At 41.9% G+C, this 14,035-nt stretch overlaps 1 protein-coding gene across 1 annotated transcript in view; it reads left to right on the top strand.

Moving 5' to 3' along the window:
* The first annotated feature begins 6,424 nt into the window (after positions 1 to 6,424).
* The window catches only part of HLCS (holocarboxylase synthetase (biotin-(proprionyl-CoA-carboxylase (ATP-hydrolysing)) ligase)), a 266,102-nt gene continuing 258,491 nt past the window's right edge, over positions 6,425 to 14,035 (top strand). The window contains exons 1-2 of the mRNA XM_006862567.1: positions 6,425 to 6,476; positions 7,983 to 8,929. Of these exons, the coding sequence (XP_006862629.1) occupies positions 6,425 to 6,476; positions 7,983 to 8,929 (999 nt within the window). The remainder of the gene's footprint in view (positions 6,477 to 7,982; positions 8,930 to 14,035) is intronic.

Here is a 14,035-nt window from a genome sequence, read left to right as displayed (position 1 = left end):
TTCAATGCACTTTGGACTTCCTCCCTGAGTATCATTGGCTCTTGTTCATATGGTACCTCTTGAAATGGTTGAACATTAACCATTTCCTTTTGATACAATGATTCTGTGTATTCCTTCCATCTTCTCTTGATGCGTATCTGCATCATTCAATAATATCTACCTATAATTTACAGTTGACCTTTGGACTGTACATGTTTGAACTGTGAGGGTGTGGGCCCACTTATTTGCAGATTTTTTTCTTGTCTCAGACGAACTGCTTACACAGAGATGATTAGTGCCACACTGAATTTTAAGCAGATACAACATGTAGGAGCCTTGGTCTGGTGCTGTGAGTTCAAAATGCTGGACTGCAAACTCGATTCGAATTGCAAAGTTGGTGGTTCAAGCTTACCAGTTGCTCCTCAGAAACTCTATATAAGGTTGCTATGGGTCAGAAGTGACTAGATGGTACTTAACAACAACACCACAACATGTGAGCTTATCATCACAGCAACAGGAAAAAAAATCCGCATATAAGTGGGCCCGTGCAGTTCAAACCTGTTTTCAAGGGCCAACTGTATTCCATCGTGATCCATAGGTTTTTTCATTGACTGATTTCCATAAGTAACTCACTAGGCCTTTCTGCTTGCTGTCTGCTGAATGTTGTCCACCAGGGTGACCCTGTTGGTACTTGATACGGTGGTGTCATAGCTTCCAGCATCATAGCAACACACAGCTACCACAATATGACACAGTGACAGGCAAGTTGTGGCTATTCTTTTTTTCAAGACCATTTTGAAGTTTCACCTGGTCAGTTTATAATTTCAGCTCTTGTTTGCTATGCAGTTGTGGTAACCATTTATATTGTGACTTGGTTTTCCAATACTCTTCTCTTAAAAGTACCCTAGGGCATGTAATCTCTTTCCATAATAAGAGAACAAAAATGAGTTTTGTAACAGTCCTTTATCCCATCTGCTCCCAAATAGACAGCAAGGATAACTGAAAGTCAAAAATAACCTCCTCCTTTCAGTGTCATAGTTTAAACTTCTTCACTTCTTTATAGGCTTTGTGTGTTCAGTCCTCCTTCCTCTAATTCAGTACTAGAATTTGTAAACACCTGACATATCATGGACGGGGCAATGGTGGCCCAGTGATGGAATTCACCTTCTATGCAGGACTCAGTTTTGGGTTCTGGTCGGTACACCTCATGTGCAGTTACTACCAGCTGTCAGTGGAGGTTTGTGTATTGCTATAATGCTAGACAAGTTTTAGTGGCGCTTCCAGACTAAAACAGACTCGGAAGAAAGGTCTGGTAATCTTCTGAAAATCACACCGATCAAGTGTTGCGTGGTCAGATCAATAGTGTGAGACCAGAGCAGCATTTCTTTCCATTGTGAAGGGGTGCCAGGATTTGGGATTTACTCTGAAGCAGTGAAAAATGACAGCCACATATAACTAAATGGATTTGGAAGAGGAGAAACAGAAACAGAAAAATTATCAAAGCTGATGATTTGGATAAAAGGGAGTCCTGGTGTGGCGCTGTAGGTTGGTTTGAACCACAAGGTTGGCAGTTCTAAGTCACCAGTCATTCCCCCAAAATTTTATGCTGGGTTACTATGAATCTGGGGACAGCACTTAACAACAACAATAACAAAAAGGATTATGCCTGGTTGCCTTTTCAGTCTTGGGCTTTCTCTTGGCACGTGAGTTTGAGTGGAGCAGATACGGCATTTGCTATAATAAATTGTAACACCAAGTCAAGCGCTTTGGTTATTGAACAGATTCCTGCATGCTGTTTATCACAGGAAATCCCTTTGTTTAGGACAAACCAGAGGTTGTTAGCTTTGATCTATAGCAGTGAGCCTTTGACTTAACTTCCTTTATTTCTCTTCCCTTTTGTTTCTGAGTTGAAGCTCTGATCTGAAGTGTCCTTTTTTGCTTTCATCCACTGGAAGGCACACAACCTTGGAAGAGGTATCTGTATCTGGGGGTCTTGCTTTGATCAGAGTACACAGTATTGTTTGGAACCATTTGCAGGGTCTGTGGCTGCTGACCCACGTTCCTAGAACAAGGAAATGCACTTAGATGGAGAGGCAGTGAAGAAACTTGATCAGGGAGCTATGCATATCACCTTCTTTGCCTCTTCCTGCCCTTCCTCTTCCTTTGTTTATCTCTGAGGCTGCCCTCCTGAAGAGCTGTGGGAGAATTTAATTATTGGCTCCTTTTACACCAACTACCCACTTTTAAGCAAAGCTCCCATTTCAATGCGCATAGGTTATGAAATTGGTGTTTTGATAGCGGAATTTTGGACTGGATCTCCACTGAGGCCCAGTGAGCTCCCAACGACCCTTTCTCCTGCTCCTCCTTTGGGTGCCAACTAAGAACTGAAGCTCTGAGAACAACAATGCTTTTAGGCTCATACAGGCTTTTGAACAGGTCTTCTTCATTTTTCCCCCATCACTGTCATCTGAAAATTCAGCCTTTCCCATGGCCTTAGCTAATATTCTCATCTTCCTGAGCAGACATCCTTTCCTCTGTTCCCAAAGCTGCAAACAAGTGAATATTAGAAATCCTCTCATTGTGGATCAAAGGTGCCCTATTTGAGATGTAGAATTCCAGTAAAACGTTGACCAGACTTGACCTTCCAAGAAGGTTTGGCTCACTCTTGCTGGATCTGGTATGGTAGGTGGTGTGCTGTGGAATCGGTTCTGACTCATAGCAACCTGTATAAGGTTTCTAAGGCTGTAAATGTTTATGGGAGCAGAAAGCCTCATCTTTCTCTTGTAGTTGTTGTTAAGTGCCTTTGAATCGGCTCTGACCCATAGCGACCCTGAACAGCGTTTCCGAGGCTGTAAATCTTTATGGGAGCAGAAAGCCTCATCTTTCTTCCCAGGAGCAGCTGGTAGTTTTGAACTGCTGACCTTGAAGTTTGCAGCCCGATTCATAACCACTATGCTACCAGAGCTCTTTTATCTTGTGGAGTGCCTGGTAAATTCAAACTACTGACCTTGCAATTAGCAGCCCAACTCATAACCTACTACACTAAGTAGGCGATTGATTAATGGAAGGAAGGTAACAAGTAGAACACAGAAAATTCGGAGCTTTTCTCTCTTCCTCCAACTATTCCAAACCAGCTAGTGAGTTCCAACCTTTTGGCCAAAGAAGCCTGCATTTATTATTTATTCTAAGACAGCGGTTCTCACCTTTTTTTTTTTAGCTATCAAACCCTCCACCAAGTAGAAAAATTAAATTTAAATTCTCTCTAGTGAAAGAAATGCCATACTAAGAAATAAGATTTTGTCAGTTGAACTTTTGAGTGCCACATACCATTGTGATAGCTAAGATTTTCTTCATCCCTCCAAGAAGCAATACTTGCCCCCTTGGGGGTGATTTGGAGCTAATAGTTAATGCTCTCTGAATGCTTTCAGCTGCTAACTGAAAGGCTAGAGGATCAAGCCCACCCTGAGGTGTTTCAAAAGAAAGACCTGGAGATCTGGTTCTGAAAACCAGCTATTAAAAACACTCTGGAGGAGTTTCCATATGCAGAAAAATGAAACAGGAATCTGCAAACAAATTCAAGTGGATTAAGGACCTAAATGTTCAATCTATAAAACCATTAAATTCTTAGGGAAAAAATACAGGGGACTGTTGTTGGGCCCAGCTTTCAACACTGCATTATCTAATATAATAGTAAAAGCACAAGGAGCAAAAGACAAAATAAATGGAGCCTCATGAAAGTTAAAAAGACTACATAAAACAAGTAAAAAGACAAGCTGCCAACTGGGAGAGTATCTTTGAAAATGATATCTCTGATATAAAACTGTACGTAAATCTATTAGCCAGGAGCCCTGGTGTGGTGCTGCGGGTTAATGCACTGGACTGCATTGTTGGTTTGAACCACAAGGTCGGCGGTTCAAGCTCATGAACCGCTCCTTGGAAATCCTATACAGGGTCACTATGAGTCGGAACCGACTCAAAGGCACTTAACAACAATCTAATAACCAATACATATATAAAACTTTGACAGTTTAACAGTAAAAGGACAAACAACCAAAATATAAAGCGGGGAAAGGACTTGAATAGACATTTAGTGAAAGAAGACACTCAAATGGTCACCAAGCATATGAAAAGATACTTTAGCATCATTAGCCTTCAGAAAGATGCAGATGAAAACCACAATGATATGCCGCCATTTCACTCCCATTAAAATGGCTAAGGTCAGAAAACCCCCCAGAAAATAATAAGTGTCTTTAAGTGTTGTGTTCTGTTGTACATAGGGTTGCTTTAAGTCTGAACCAACTGGATGCCACCTAACAACAACATTATTATTATAGGTTTTTCCATTATTTGAAAGGAGAGCATTCCAATGAAACATTTCATATTTCTAAATAGTGTAAAGCGAAGAAGCAATTACTCTTACATGGGGACCATTTTTTTTAGCATTTCTAGACCCCCAAAATCTTGAAACAAATCATACCAAGCAACACAAAGAACTGTAAATAACACTACCTTATAGTGTCCTGGTGTGGTGCTGTGAGTTAATGCACCAGACTGCAAAGCCATTTGAACTGCAAGGTTGGCAATTCAAGCTCCTCAGCTGCTCCTTGGAAACCCTGTACAGGGTTGCTATTGTTCGAAATCAACTCGACAGCACTTAACAACAACAACAACAACAACAACAACATAGTGTTCACAGAACAGTCCAAAGCTGTGGCATTTGGATGCTGAGATGTTGAGTGCCGTTTCTGGGGGAAGGAGTTTGACTACACCACTCTTCCCCCCACCCCCCAAATGAACAGTGCATTTTTAACAAATCCTTGCAAAACAAGCATTGGAATGCTAGTTTCACATTTTGCTTTTTTTTTTTTTTTTGTAAAAGTGAAAGTCCTCTTCAGATTTCTTTCGGATAGCAAAAACAGGTACTAATGTACATCTTTTGTAAAAAGTGGAGTGGCATAAAACAAACTTTGGAAAAGCAGGGGATACCTAAATTCCTGTTTTCAGAATGAGAAAGCTGAGATTTGAGAGGTTCAGAGAGTTGCCTCAGGACAGACGGACTCAGGTCCTCAGACTCCAGTGCCAGGCTTTTAACCTCCAATGGGCTCCCTCTCTCCCCTGGAAAATCTTCAGAGCAATTGCAGATAACTGATGTCGGAGCTTCAAATTTCTTTTAAAGCTAGAAGGCACAAGGACTTTTGTTTGCTCTCATAATCCTGCCCTCTTGTGGTGGAAATGTGAATTTACTGGGCCAAGGCTAAGCCAGGAAGGAGGAAGGCAGCAAGGACTTAGTGAATCTTTGACTTGAAAGGTGTTTTCACATTTTAGGGAGCCTAATAGTCTTTTCTGGTGTGGCGCTGTAGGTTAATGCGCCAGACTGCAAAGCAGTTTGAACTGCAAGGTCAGCAGTTCAAGCTCACCAGCTGCTCCTTGGAAACCCTATACAGGGTCGCTATGGGTCAGCAACAACGAGAGTCATTGAGGAAATGCATTTACAAATTTTGATGCCTGGGCTCCAATGCCACTGAATCTGATTTATTCAATCGGGAGGAGGGCTCTGAAGTTTTATTGTGCTCTTGGGTGGTCCTGGGGAAGGTGGTTTTGGGCTACACTTTGAGAAAAGCTGGGCTTACGAGTTGCTAATGTGTAGCGCTGTGGATTAATGCGTGAGACTGCAAAGTCGGTTTGAACCACAAGATCAGAGGTTCAAGCTCACTAACCATTCCTTGGAAACCCTGTACAGGTTGCTCTGAGTTGGAACCATCTCCATGGCAACTTAACAACAAGCTGCTAATGTAGCCTTGTTGTTCTTGCCTTATTTTCCATTATAAATGGGCATTCTGTTTTTCAGACTCTGGGAATGAGTCTTCCTTCATTGTGTACTTTTGTGAAGTATTTGAGACTTTAAGAGGGCTATGTTTAGTGCTTTGTAGGCACTGTTGTCCCTGGCTACTTGTTGCAAATGGTGAACACATATGCTGCTAACCAAAAGGTGAGAGGTTCGAGTCTACCCAGGGGCAACTCAGAAGCAAGGCCTAATGATCTTGTGAAAAGTCAGCCATTGAAATCCCTGTGGAGTACAGTTGTAGTCTGACACATATGGGGCACCATGAGTCAGAATTTGATGGCAACAGCTTGAGCACTGTTGTCAGGTGGAAATGTGAATGTTTGTGCCTAAGCAACTCTGATGTTAATCAAGTGTGATGTCTAGCAACTTGTTTATTTGGATGTAAATGGTGGCAATCTGAAGGGAAAAATAAAACATCTGCTTATTTTAGAGATGAAAAAATATCAACTTCTCTTTTTCTTTCTTCTCCCTCACCTTTTTTTTTCTCAGATTGTGCAGTGGTCTGACTGTTGCTTGCTGTTAGCTTGCAGACCTGGAGATCCTTATCAATTAATTGCTGAAGCAACTGTGGATGACTTCAGCAAGCTGGGGGTAGCGTTCATGGAAGATAGACTTCATATGGACAATGGACTGGTACCCCAAAAGATAGTCTGTAAGTAACTCTAGAAAACAGCTTCATCATAGTATGTCATTATAGTTTGTTAGCTTAAGAATTTCTAAGTCCTCCTTTGCTTATGGCTTAAGGGTAATGCTTACTTTCATTTTGATTTCATCAACAGATTTGATTTCACCACAATGGTGTAACATTCATACATGTACCCTATTTTTGTTGTTGTTACTTTAGATAGGTAGTGTGTTTCTAGAACTTCATTCACTTCTAGGTTTTAAATTTCTTGGTGTACAGTTCTTTTTAGTATTCTGTTATTATCCTTTTTGTTGCAGTTGGTTCTGTTGTGATATCATCAGTTTCATTTCTTATTCATGATATTTGCAATTTCTCCTTCTGTCCCTTTGTCAGATTTGTCAGTGGTTTGTTAATTTTGTGAATCTTTTCAAAGAATCAACTTCTACTCTAGTTGATTTTTTTTTCTGTTTCGGTTATTTTTGCTCTAATCTTTATTATTTATCTGCTCTAATCTTTATTATTTATTTTCTTCTGGTGAGTGTAAACTTATTTTGCTGCTATTTTCTAACTGTTGGAGATGTTGGATTAAGGTGTTGATATTAGTTCTTTTTCTTTTTTGATGTGTGCATTTATTGCTATAAATTGTCCTCTGAGCACTGCTTTTGCTGTGTCCAAAAGGTTTTGGTATGTTGTGTTTTCATTCTCATTTGATTTAAGGAATTCTTTAATTTGTTATTTCTTCTATTACCCAATAGAGTTCTGGTGTGGTTCTTTAGGATAAACAGTGAACTGCTAACCACAAGGTCGGCAGTTCAGACCTACTAGCCACTCCTTGGAAACCCTATACAGGGTTGCTATGAGTGTGAACTGACTCAAGTGTGCTTAATAACAACAACAATTGTATAGGAGATTAAAGAGAAATTAAAAGAACAACAAAACAATCCAAATCAGTTGCAGGTGCTGTTGAGTTGATTCCAATTCACGGTGACCCCGTGTGTGTCAGAGTGCTTCATAGGGGTTTTGCTGGCAGTGTTTTGGAAGTAGATCACCAAGACTTTCTTCCAAGATACCCCTGGGTGGGTTCAAGCTGCCAACCTTTCAGTTAGTAGTCAAGTGCCTAACCATTTGTACCACCCAAGGACTACTGAAAAAGCCCAGGGGGTAATTAACACCCAAGATACTGAATGTAAGTAATTGGGCAAAATCACTTCTCTGAATCTTACTTTCTTCACCAGTTGTAGGGACAATGGAAGGAAGAGCTGTAAGTTCTTCATTTTGTAGAAGAAAGAAGTTGTGGAAACTTGGAATCTCACTTGGGTCATTATGATCACCCTCCTAGCATGTGGGTGCAATGAGTGTAATTGTAAAGGATGCTGCTGCAGAGCTAGGGGAAGAGTGAGTGTAGGAGCCGGGTGGGTGAGCTGTCCTGGTGTATGTGTCAGAGTGTACCCAAGGAGCGTCATGAAGTTCTTGAACTGGGACACATGACAGACAACAAGTGTTGATGGACTGCCTTTCCTGTTTTTGCTTTAGCAGTACACTTGCAGGACTCCACTCTGAAAGAACTTAAGGACCAGGCCCCAACCACGCAAGCCCCGGTCATTCAGTCGGACCCCGACTCTTCTGTGGAGATTAAGCCTGAGTGGGACACTATGGCACAGGTTGACAAAGATGACCCGGAGGTTCATGGTGAAGAACCCGAACAGGGGCGAGACAGTGCCTCGGGGAGACAGCCTTCTGGGGAAAGTGACAGAGGGGCAGGCTCCGTTGAGCATTGTCATCTCCATCTGTCTAGCTGCCACGAGTGTTTGGAACTGGAGAATAGCACCATTGAGTCGATCAAGTGTGCATCTGCAGAGAACATTCCAGAGCTTCCCTATGATTGCAGCGGCAGCTTGGAGAGTGTTGCTGATGAGCCTTGTGCTGAGAGAGAAGGGAGGAGAGTCCACATCACTGGCAAGGTACCCAACATCCTAGTCTACGTGGGCCCTGATTCTAAGGAAACCCTCGCCAGATGCCAGCAGGTTCTGGCAGTTCTGGCTGACTGTGTGGACACAGACCAGTACACGGTCTACCATTTGCTGGAGGAGAGTGCTCTCAGAGACCCGTGGCCAGACAACTGCTTGCTGCTGGTGGTTGCCACCAAGGAGCCCATCCCTGAAGTTCTGTTCCAGAAGATCATGGTCTATCTTTCTCAGGGAGGGAAGGTGCTGGGTTTGTCTTCGTCCTTCACGTTTGGTGGCTTCCAGGTAACAAGCAAGGGGGCACTGCAGAAGGCAGTCCAGAACTTGGTTTTCTCCAGGGCTGACCAAAGTGAAGTGAAGCTCAGTGTCCTAAGCAGTGGCTGCATTTACGAGGAGGGCCCTGGGGAGCGGCTCAGCCTGGGCAAGCTCCAGGGTCATCTGGACAACGAGGACAAGGACAGGATGATCGTGCAAGTGCCTTTTGGGACACATGGAGGAGAGGCTGTTCTTTGCCAGGTACTTAGACTAGTGGTGATTTAATGATCTTTGAGGTAAAATTCATCAGGATGTTAGACTCTTTAAGGCATCTTTGAGTATTTGACAGTTCCCAGAGTCTACGTGGAGTACTGGTGTGGTACTGTAGGATAAGCACTGGACTGCTAACTGCAATGTTGGCAGTTCAAACCCACCAGCTGATTCTTAGAAACCCTATATAGGGGTCACTATGAGTCAGAATCAACTTGAAGGCACACAACAACAACAACACTCACCAAAGTAGGATATAGAGCCTTGTCTTTGTGGGCTATGTTGTGCCAGTTGACCATCGTGTCCCCTGAGACTGTGGTCCTGAGCTCCCAGGCCTCTTCAGATGTTTCATAATTTCTCATCGTTTTGTCCGTTGTATACTCCCCCACATTCGTAGTGGTGTTTGCAGGAAAGGTAAATACTCATGTGCCAATATCCTCTTTCACACTCTTGTATATCTGTGGGACATATGAATGTATATACACACACACACACACACAAACACATATGTACATTCATATACACATACACACGGTCTGCTCTTCTTCCCTGAATCAGTCAGCATATGTGTCTCTGTTCATGTATCTACACACAGAACACTGTTGTTCCAAGGTTATCTCTCTCTCTCTCTCTCTCTATCTATCTATCTACTTCTATCCCCTTTAACCCTTGTGTACCATCCCTCCCCATGTCTTCATCTGTCTTCTGCCAAACTCCCTCTTGTATATTACCCTTCCCTTTTTTGTTTATTGCTTTCCTGTCACTCAAATTAACATGTCTCTACCCTATAATATGGAGTCCTGATGTGGTGCTGTGGGTTAATGCACTGGATTGCAAAGTTGGTTTGAACTGCACCGGCACCTGTTCAGGCTCACCAGCCACTCCTCAGAAACTGTGTACAGGGTCACTGTGGGTCGGAACTGACTCGATGACACTTAACAACAACAACACCACCCTATAACCAGTGCAGTTCATTATATTTTTTTAGATAACCAAGGATTAGGCATAAACATTATTTTTGTTTTGAACTTTATTAGTAATAATCTTTTTGAAATATAATCGTCTACTTTCTTGCCTCAAAGTCCAGCCTGGTAAACATAATCAAGCCTTATTTAATGTAGGAAGTTGAACTTTTCAGTGTCATGATTCTAAATATCAGGGATCATTGCTGTGAAATGTCAGCATTGGTTTCCGGGAATGAACTGAATGCTCTCTTGTTGCTGAGACTTTTATCGCACTAGTGTTCCTATCTTCAAATCCCCAGTTCCTTTGTTAGGATTTGTCATTCCTAATGTGTGCTACAAACCATTAAGCTTGACTGCTGACTGAAAGGTTGGAGGCTCGAGTCCACCCAGAGGCTATTTGGAAGAAGCAGCCACTGAATACTGAGCTCTCCTCAGACACATATGGTGTTTCCTTGAGTCAGAACTGACTGGATAGTAACTTTGTTTTTTTTTAAATCTAAGAGCTGAGACAATTTTCAGTTGAGAGAATATTGAATTTACTTGGATTTATGGTGCATGAGTACATGGTGGTAGTGGTGGAAACATGCCGTGGAGTCAATTTCAACTCATAGCCACCCTGCATAGGGTTTCCGAAGCTGTTAATCTTTACGGGAGCAGAAAGCCTCATTTTTCTCCCACAGAATGGCTGGTGGTTTGACCTGCTGACCTTGAGATTAGCAGCCTGATTTGTAATCACAACGATAGGTAAGAAAAAATGGAAAGGGAGAAAATGAGAGGAAAATGATGCTTCCCTTTTCATTCTAATGAGTTATTTTGGTTCTTCTATTGGTTTTGCCACCCCGACATCCCTTCTTTTTCCTTTTAGCTTTTTGTTTGTACCTTTAAATGAGCAGCCGTATCAAGACAGACCATTTCAAAATTCATGATTGTTTATTGTAAATCTTTTAATGCCTAGAGGGCAGAAGTTTTTGTTAAGAGTTAGACAAACACTTGCCCTTAAGAATTTGATGATTTAATTAGGAAAAGTAAGTACGCATCAGTAGATATATAGGCATAGAATATCAGGGGGCTTCAACAACTTCATGGAAAGATGGAATAAAAAAGGTAATGGATTTTTCCACACACTTCTTGAAGCCCCCTCATAGTTCTCAAGAACATATCAGCTATCAAGATGGTACAGAACCAGGCATTTCATTAGACATAATGACACCATGAGTCAGAACCAACTGGAAGCTCTGAAGGCAAAACCAGTGCCCAAGATGAGGATAACAGATTTTGTTCTCTTATAAGACTCTTTTCATCGAGCTAGTGAAATACTTGCATTTTGTTTTTATTTTGTTTACGGTATCTCCGATCCTCCTAGAAGCTAAGTCTCTTGGGCTTTCTGATCAACCAATCTTCAAAGAGATACAGATGTGTTTCTTTGATATTCTAAAGCCCACTCATTTGTCCGTAAGATAATATGTAACACATTTGGAAATCAAGAAATTTGGACATTAGGACAGAAGTACATGTACAACTCAGGAAAGTTTCCCATAGGGCTGCAAACCATGTGGGTTAGGTTTTAGAAGCCTTGTCTTTTCCTCTGCTGTTAGGGTAACTGTGCATTCTCAGAAAATATGCTAAAAAACCGACTTCTTTGAGTCATTTTTCTGTTTTCAATAGCACATTTTACCACCCCACCATGCAGACTTGTACTAGAAAATTGATTCGGCACTGTTGCAGTCCATTTCTCTAAGTTACATAGCAAACCTGCTTGTTGCACCATTTAAATCGACCCCTTTACTACTATAAAATTTGATACCACAGTGTGTTACCCCAGGAAAAAAGGGCAATATGATGCAGCTTCAAAAATCAGATTCAGGGGATTAGAATGTCAGTTTTGATTTTAAATGACCTCCCGTCTCTGTGTGACTGGTTCACTGTTTTCTCTTCAGGCCTGTGTCACTCCCATACCACGCAGAGATCAACCAATAAATATGGTCACAGGCTGGTTAGTTTCCTCTTTCCCTGTTCAATTTCATAGTCTTCATCTTTGTAATAAATCTAGCAATGATGTAACCCAGTAAGAGGAGGTGGAGAACTTCAAGGGCAAAACACAGCTGTATAGTAGGTGGTGGGGTAGCCGGCAAGGGAGTTCGTATTTCATGTCCTTGCCATTGGTAGTAATAAAGAGAAAGAGGAAATGTTGGTATACTTGCTGAGCTGGTCAAGTCTTCAGGGAAACATTTAAGGCGGTAGATGAATGCTGATATGTGAATATCAAGTGAACAAGGGGTTTGGCATGAACGCGTCCAAATGAAGTCTCTAAAATGTATTTAGACATGTTTTTTTTAGCAGCAATGGTTCTCAACCTTTCTCTGTTGACATTTTGGTTGGATTAGCCTCTGTTGTGGCAGGCTGAGCTGTCTTGGTCATGTCAGGAGGTGCCAGTAGTGTCCTCTCCCATTTGTGACAACCAAAAAGATCTTCAGACAGTGCCAGGCATCTCCTGGGTAAGCAAAGTTGCCCCCAGTTGAGAACCACTGTTCCATAGCATTCTTTGATAACTAGGGTATTGGTCCAGTTAAAGAATCTTATTTTTTGAAGAAGTTACATTCTAATTTATGGTCATAGCATTACAACTAGAGGATGAGATGTTTGTCAGATACCCTGGAGAACTGGGAGCACAAATCCACCATGTACACACTGTGAGCAGTTCTGTCCCGGTTAATTGACAGTGCCTCCCTAGAGGTGGCCTCTTGTTTTCCCCATTGTTGTTGTTGTTGTCAGGCGCCAACACGGAGTTGGTTCCATCTCGTAGAGGCTCTATAGGCAACAGAATGGTCCTGTACCATCCTCACAGTTGTTGTTATGTTTGAGCCCATTGTTGCTGCCACTGTGTTGGTTCATCTGGTTGAAGGGTCTTCCTCTTTCTCGCTGACCTTCCACATTTCCAAGCATAATGTCCTTCTCCAGGGACCATTCCCTCCTGAGAACATGTCAAAGTGGGTAAGACGTAGTCATGTCATTCTGGCTTCTAAGGAGCGTTCTGGCTACACTTGTTCTATTGTTGTTGTTGTTAAATTGTGTAGTGTTTTTTGTCAGAAGCAGATAACCAGACCTTTCTTTTCAGGTACATCTGGGTGGACTTGAACCTCTAGACATTCAGTTAGTAGCATGTTAACTGTTTGTGCCACCTAGGGACCCTGAGCTGAATACAGGAAGATCTCAGTGTGAAGTTCTAAATGAGAAAACTCAAATCAGATGAAGGAGGGTGGTGGGACTGTAGGATATGGACATTTAAAGAGTTTTGCACCTCCTCCCCTCTCCTTGACACACTTAGCCATGGATGAAGCAGCTAGCGCCTCAGCTGACCACCTGGAATTCAGAGACCAGGATGGAAGGTGCCCTGCCAACCTTTTAGATTGGCCTCCGTTTTCAACATTTGAACCTAATAGAATCTTTAAGCTTGTTTAAGGCTTGAGTGGGAATTGAGAGATTTTTTAAGTTGTGTGAAGATTGGCACCATGCTTTCTATTTTCATAGTGCTTCTGGAACACCAGGGTGGGAACTCCAGTCCTTGACAGAAACAAAGCAATGGAACAGATTAAAAAAAAATTTTTTTTTTCAAGTTTTTATTGTGAACTGAGTGATGGTTTACTTGGGAGAACATCAGTTGTACACTCATCATTTCATTATAATGATTACAGTCTCCTCCGTGCATCATTCAACAGTATTTGCTTCCATTCCCTCTGTTTTTCTTTTTCTTTTTTTTTTTTTGATGTACTCAAAAACACTCAGGAATATATAATCGTTTTAAACAACCAAAGGGCACATTCTGCCAAGTCTGCCTGCTGACCGCCAGCTCTCAGTCCCTCTCTTGCCATGAGTCTAGAGTCCTCAGCTGCTCCTTTTCTCCATGTCATCATCTCTGCCTCCATCTTTGGTGTCGCTGCTTCTCTGGCTAGGGTCCCACATTCCACTTATGCTCTTCTCCCTTGATGGTCCTAGGGTCCTCTGAAACAGATCACTTTTTTTATTTTTATTTATTTTTTAAAATGTTTTATTGTGAATTATGTGATAATTTACATGAGAGAACATTAGTTTTACATTCATTCTATCGTATATTGTCTCTCATTGCCATGGTTAC

Source organism: Chrysochloris asiatica, unplaced genomic scaffold (assembly GCF_000296735.1).
Source record: "Chrysochloris asiatica unplaced genomic scaffold, ChrAsi1.0 scaffold00049, whole genome shotgun sequence".
Lineage (NCBI taxonomy): Eukaryota > Metazoa > Chordata > Mammalia > Afrosoricida > Chrysochloridae > Chrysochloris > Chrysochloris asiatica.
Note: the sequence above shows the minus strand (reverse complement) of the source record. Positions and strands in the feature narration are given on the sequence as shown.